General features: G+C 48.0%; 1 protein-coding gene across 1 annotated transcript; it reads right to left on the reverse strand.

Moving 5' to 3' along the window:
• Window positions 1-339: 339 nt before the first annotated feature.
• On the reverse strand, window positions 340-6,800 carry PPP1R3B (protein phosphatase 1 regulatory subunit 3B). The gene is made up of 2 exons (XM_026848172.1): window positions 6,732-6,800; window positions 340-3,826 (listed from the first exon to the last, which is right to left on the reverse strand). Exons 1-2 carry the CDS (start codon window positions 6,743-6,745, stop codon window positions 2,935-2,937), a joined length of 906 nt encoding a protein of 301 aa, XP_026703973.1. The 5' UTR covers window positions 6,746-6,800; the 3' UTR covers window positions 340-2,934.
• Between the last annotated feature and the right edge of the window lie 13 nt (window positions 6,801-6,813).

Genomic DNA, 6,813 nt, shown 5'->3' on the forward strand with positions numbered 1-6,813 from the left:
TGAAACAAATGCAGAAAAACCCGAGAAGGCTGTTCCTGGCACTGCAAGCAAGGGAAGAGTGAAGAGTAGCTCAGGAACACCGCGATTCCTGAAGAAATCGGCGCACTGAGGCAAGAGCCTGGCTCCTCACCTCCTTCCTGCGGCTGCAGAGGCTCTGGAAACATTTGGGTTGGCAGGAATAGGCAGCTCTTTCCTGTTTCAGGCAGCAGAGTCCACTGTAGATGTGTGCTCCTCCCTGCCGATAGCCGCTTGCAGGAAGCTGGTCCCATGGCCAAATCACCTCCCCAGCCCGTGGGTGTTTAAATAAGATGACAGCAAGACACAGCCAACATTTTGTTCCACCTTTATTTTAACAATCAGATAAAAACAGAACCATAGTTTTAAGAGTCATTACATGGCAATTATAAAGTGCATTTTCCACTTGAATGTTGTGTACAAAAATATCTTTTTAAAAACAAACATGCAAAACACCCCACAAGGCACTTCCAGGCATAGAGCAAGGAGAGCAACCTCTTACTTCTATGTTCACATTGGCAATGGAAAAAGGGGAAAGGCCACAAGTATTTTTTAACCCACTATTGGTCAAATAATTCCCAGCCTAGCTTTTACTTATGGCATTACTCTTCTAGCTTATCTTCCATGTTCCTCCCTAAGCATACTCCATCCACAGCCTGAAAAAAACAGGCCCCATAAGGAGATACCACCATCCACAGCACCCCAAACACACATGCCTTGTTTCGGCTCACAAACAGCTCTCCATAGGCATGAGAACATGACTTTTGTACAGTCAGTGTCTTACAGCATTTACACCATACACTAAAAGAAATAAATCAGTGTCACTCAGACTTGCTTTAAGTTTAAAACCAGGTTCAAGCCAAGCTAGGCAACAGTCCCTTCAGGACAGACCAGCTGCACGTTATAAGTGCTGACCTGGGAAGCTGTCTGAACAGAGGAATCAAGCCTAATGAACACTGGGCAAGTAGATTTACCACCTCAGCTAAGTGATCAAGCAGAGATGACATGCAGTGATGTTGAGTTTTGAAAAAGCAGCAGCTGAAGGCTAGCTATTCTTCCTGGAAGCTCTTGCCTCTTTCAGCATCCAACAGTGATCAGAGTATCCCTTCTAGGTTAGGGTAAAACATCTTGTAAGTATTTTCTACAGTAGTCTCCAGAATTAAAAGCTAGGTTTTAAAAAGTTAAGTAGTCTAGCCCATCACTTCTCTCCAGCCCATCCAAAGGCTATTTATAGGCACTCAAAAAAATTATGTAAAGCTTATATACTAGAAAAAGTAAGATTCTCTTGACCTCTATTTCTACAAACTATTCAGCACTCTCCCTTTGAGCTGAGGGATTAAGTTATTCTGCTCATCTAGCATGCAAGAAGCTTTGTGAGGCTGTTTGAAGCTGCACAGGCTGGCCATCTCACCTCAGTGCGGGCCCAGAAGACAAACCACCTCTGTGAAGATAGGGATGGCTCACATCTGTGATTTGTTTCACATCCAGGGGTGGTATAAGGATAACCCCACATCCTGTACTCCTCACAGCTCATTCTTTGCATGTGTGGGGTGAGCTGCTTCTTATGGACACACAGATGCAAAATTTGAGCATTTATAGGTTGAAATGGCAGCTACCCCTACAACAGCAACGGAAGCCCAGCATGTCAATGATGCTCATCCAGTATAGACACAGCATCCTCACATGCGAGCAATGCTATACCATTAGCTGCCAAACAGTCCATGGCACAGAGTAACAAACTATTAGATAATCTTTTTTTAAAAGCAATGTCATTTCCAAAGCCTGTTTATCCCAAAGCATTGCTGGGATTGCACATACCATCCCATTCTCAGTCAAGGCACTTCCACCACAGTAAGTACACAACAGTCACTTTCTTATAACAGGACACAACAGAGAGTAGACATGTGGTCCATTTGCATTTATCTCCTGTAACATCTGAGCTCAGCCTCCTGCACAGGACTCTGCGTCCCAGCCAAACCCCTGTTTTACAGTCCACAGGAGGAAGATCTGCATTTTCAGGGCCCAGCAAGGCCAGCAGCTGACTTCAGATGTCCATCAAGGAGAAAAAGCATCATTGATCACTTGTGATTAAAGAAACTGGAAGGTTTTGAAGAAGGCAGTCAAGGCTGTCAACCCACAGCTGTGTTACAAGCACCGCACAGCTATAGCTAATCTCTATTTTTGGTAACACCAAGGGTATAAAGAGAGTTTTTTCAAGATCAGCTGATAAAACAACTGGTGACTAAGCATATCAGATCCTCTCCCACGGGCACATATGTCTCCTAATATGGCAGGCTGTAGGGCCACATTTCCTGTCATCACAATTGCATTTCATTTTCAACACATCCCTTCTGCCTCCAGTTGGAAGGACCTCATACTACAAGGACATCTGAAAGGAGACAACTCCATTCCCCACAAACCAAAGTCTCTATTACCCAACAGGCACGGGCCAGCTTTGCAAGGAGAACTCTGCAGCTGAAGTACAACCCACTAAAAATATAATACTAGAACATATTTTGAAAGAGCCTTTTAACACTAGGCAAGCAATACAAACCAGCCACCGCTACATAGCTTGGACAGACAATATAAGCACACTGTAGTGTTTCCCTGGAGACTAGCAGCTTTATAGAAGAGGAAGGAGTAGCAGCACTGGAGACATGAGCAACAGCTCCTGGACCTTTGAGCATCTGGAGAGCCATTTATCTGAGTTGGGACGGGGAAGGCAGCTCTTTATGTCAGAAGTGCTTCCCTGACTATAAGTACACTGCCAGCAGAGCACTGCACATCTGGTTTTGTGGGAGGCTTATGCAGAGCTACACGGAGCCATACTTCTTCCACCTTTCCGTACACCCCGCATTCAGACCAGCTCCCAGGCCTGCAGATACACCAGCAACAGTCAGTCAGGACTTTGCCCTTGGGTCAATAGTAAGGCCCTAGCTTCTCATAGCCTGAATAGCTGGGCCACTCAGGAAAGAGGCCATAGGAGCACCGAGGGCTCCCAAACTGGTCAAAGGCACTGCTGAAGTCAGGACCCCGTGGGGTGCAGATGGCTTCCTGGGCTGACTTCAGTTCTGACCGTGTGATCCTGTAATTTGTGCCCTTGTTGCTGTCCCAGTACACCTTCCCATTGCACTCAAAGGAGATGGCAAACTCTACTCTTTCATGGGATTGAATTCCCTCAGGCAAGCTGATGTCAAAGGAAAACGTGTCCCGATCTGACCCTCCATACGTATCCTTGACATACAGGCATGGGTAATCTACAAAGTTTTTCCAGGTGTCGAATGTAATCCTGATCTTCACAGTTTTTTCAAAAGCGAGGTTCTTTACCTTCACTGTTCCCACAATGGATCGCTCCTTAAGCATACAGTTTTCAAGGCAGACACAGTCTGCCTGGAGACGGTTTCTGAAGTCCAGGTAGTCCACAGAGGGCTGGACAAAATCCAGAACAAAGCTGTCCCTCTCCACTGTTGTCAGACCCACAATGTTGTCTATTAGCTCAGTGATGTTGAAAGGAATATCAAGTGGATCATCAAACTCTGAGAACACCTTCACCATCGTCAGAGCAAAGCCTCTGCTATCTGCAAATGACACCCTCTTCTTCACTTTGTTGTGTGTGAAGGAGTTTGCTGTCTCTTCTGGTCCATTCAGTGCAGTCTTGCTACTCAGCTGGATGCAGGGCCGCAACGGCTTGCTTGGCTTTGGAGCAATTTTGCAAGCACACTTCTCTCTTCGCAATGGTGAAGAGCATAGGTATAGCTGCATTGCTACATCCACAGCCATTGCTTGTTTGTGAGGAAAATAGTCTAATACTCTGGAAGATGAGAAGAAGGGTCAGTTGATGTTAGAAAAGCATTTTAATATGACTTCTGTCAGACAACTGCTACACCAGTGCCCCCAAACCATCCCACATAAACTTGCTTTCATGAACCCCACAAGTCCCTCAAGCTTAATTACAAGGCAGGTACTTGCACAGTGTGATTTACAAACACTCTGAGAAACGTGCCACAAGCAAAAGTAGAAGGACCAGAGCCTGTTGTGCCCTTGAACAAGATTTATTCCAATTGCTACAGGGACAGAGTCACCATTTGAAGACACACACAGGCACTGCCCTACCAGGCTAGCAGTAGCAGGCTGAGAGCATTTCTGGCCCAAAGCAAAGCCCATGGCTCAGTCCTGCTGATGTCCACAAAACCCAGAGATTATCAAATTTCAGTGTGACATAAAGCAGTATTCCTGCTGCGCTCTCCTCACTCCAGTAGAGACTCTCCCCAGGGCATCAGATGCTTTTGTAGGAGCAGGAACTCAGTTTGTCACAAACTGCTGTACACAACTAACCTCAGCTTTCATAAAACTCCAAATGTCTGGTATTTTTAGAGTCTAAAAATCACTTGTTTGGTTGAGCTACATACTTTGATCATCAGTGTCTCCCTGAAATGCTCCATCTAAAATGCCAGAAGTAGTACTGTAAGGATAGCAACAGCCTGATACAGCAGCAGGGTAAAGACATAGCTGACATTGCTTAGAGGGAGCCTCTTTCTTCCTGCTGCTGCACTTTAAAACAGATATGAGCTCAGATGGCCCAGCAGGTTTTTACCTCCAGCGCAGTTTGCACCTCAAGACTCCACAGTGCTTGTGCTGAGCCCCTGGGAAACACCCATATAGCCACAGCACTCTGCCAAAATACAGCTCACCTACTCAAGGTTGACCAAGCCTTTGGAAAGAAGTACTTCCTCCAGAAGGCACAGGCTGTACATCACTCCACCACAGCCTCTCCTCCTCCTGCATCCAGCCTCTTCCTCCAGGTATGCATCACCATCCCTCTGTGCACCCACCCAGCACCTTGCCAGATGTAGCTCTGGAGTTGCCTCTGCAGCCAGGCAGCTCCCAGAACATCATACCCATTGCTCCTACCCTTACACTGAGGCTAGGCTGGATGCTTTTGGGCAGAATCTTTGGCCTGGCTGTGGCTATATCACTGGACAAATTTATCGCACACATCCCCCATAAGTCAACTGCGTGGCAGCTGACCTTAAACACTGAGCATTCCCTTAATAAAAATCTCCTGTTTGGCTGCAGGCCAGGCTCCAAAGCTTGCTCCCACCATGCAGTGCAGGGCAAGCCAGCAGCGGTAGCAGTGGCCACTGGCCATGTGATACAGCAGAGCTCGGGCTGCCAAAGCCACGCACAGCCAGCTCTAGTACTTGATTGCTGCCCCAATGCCAAGAAAAAGCGAGAGCTACACTCTCCAATTCAGTACTTTAACTTCCCACCCTGCAACACTAACAGAGCAGCTCTGAGCAGGCTTTCACAGCCTCCATTCAGCAAGAGCATCTGTTTATTTAGAAAACACATACGAAGGCTCGCTTCCCAATACACTCACCAGGTACCTCCTTCTGCATTGCCTCCTTTCAGCTCAAGCGCCGCTGTACAAGACAGACAGAAGATCCACCTGTCGACTAACACCATTCTCATCTCTACCTGGTTTTGCCAAGCTTTTTCATGCACACTTTATATAGGCCATTTCCTCCTTTAAATTAATGCAGCCCGCAACACTTCTCTTACTTAGGCCAGTTTCATCCACATTGCATCTTTTCCTAGGGAAATTTATTCAGCTGAGTTCCCCTAATTGCTCAGAAGTCAGGTTTCTTAGTAAGCCTTGGTTATTCACAATTTTTAGAATGAAGAGGCATGAAATATCCAGCCTGATTTGCATTGCTCAGAGCTTTTTTCCAAGCTAAGAACTACAGTAAGAGCTTTTCATACCTACTGTTAGGCTGAGCTGCATACTTTTACAAACTTTTTCAGCTCATTTGCTACCCCAGATCTTTTTACTCTTGACAGCCTACTGATGCCCAACTCCCAGCCACAGAGGAAGGTTTCCATTTTGGGGCTAGTGCTGACTGTCTTAAACTTCAGATGCTTTGAAGGTAGGAGCGGGGAGATAGTTCTGAGAAGCAAGCAGAAGGGAAATACTTCTCTAGGAAGCAAGCAGTGCAAGGCAGCAGCCCTACACATGTAGGGGGCTGATTCCTTTGCCCCTCCTCTCAAAAAGAAGGCAGACTAGATTCTACCTCTGGACATCTTCCCACAGCTTTACCCTCTCCAGAAGAGGAAGTCCACAACTTCTAGAAAGGAGAAGCCATTCCAAAGCAAAAGAATTATTCTGAAATTTTTGAGAACAACTACACTTATCAAAACCCTCCAACTGCCTCAGTTCTGTTTCCAGCTCTGCCTGTGAATAGGTAACCCTTGCAGAGGGCTTGATGTGCAGCAGCTGTTAAGCCAGAAGTTTTTAGACGTGACACACTACTGGATAAAGCAGCACTCAGGTTTTCTGCCCTCTTCTCCTCTCTGACTGAGGAAAGGCCGGGCTGTTTCAAGGGCACTGCCCAGCCCTCAGACATTTTTCCCCGCGGTGTGGGCAATACGTTAACCCTGCTACAGCCCGTCCCTTCCGCAAACCTCAGCCAAGACGGGCCGCCCAGCCGCACCGGGACACCTCGGCGAGAGGCAGCAGGACCGAGCCCGGCAGAGAGGTGACTGCTCCCGGCCCACCCGGAACGCCGAGCCTAGAGGGTCCCGTCCCGCCCCAGCAGCAACACCGCGGCGGGGAGCGCCAGTACCCCTCCCCGCACCCCCGAGGAGGGCTGCGGCCCCACACCGGGAGGCACGGCAAGCACCGGGGGAAGGAGAACGCGAGCCCCACGGGGCCATACCTGGCGCAGTGCATGAGGCCGGTCCAGCACCCCCCACCTCGTCCCCGCCGCCGCCACCAGGGCAGCGCCGGACCCTGTCTCT

The sequence above is a fragment of the Athene cunicularia genome (assembly GCF_003259725.1).
Source record: "Athene cunicularia isolate RWA chromosome 4 unlocalized genomic scaffold, athCun1 chr4_part2, whole genome shotgun sequence".
NCBI classification, from domain to species: Eukaryota; Metazoa; Chordata; class Aves; order Strigiformes; family Strigidae; genus Athene; species Athene cunicularia.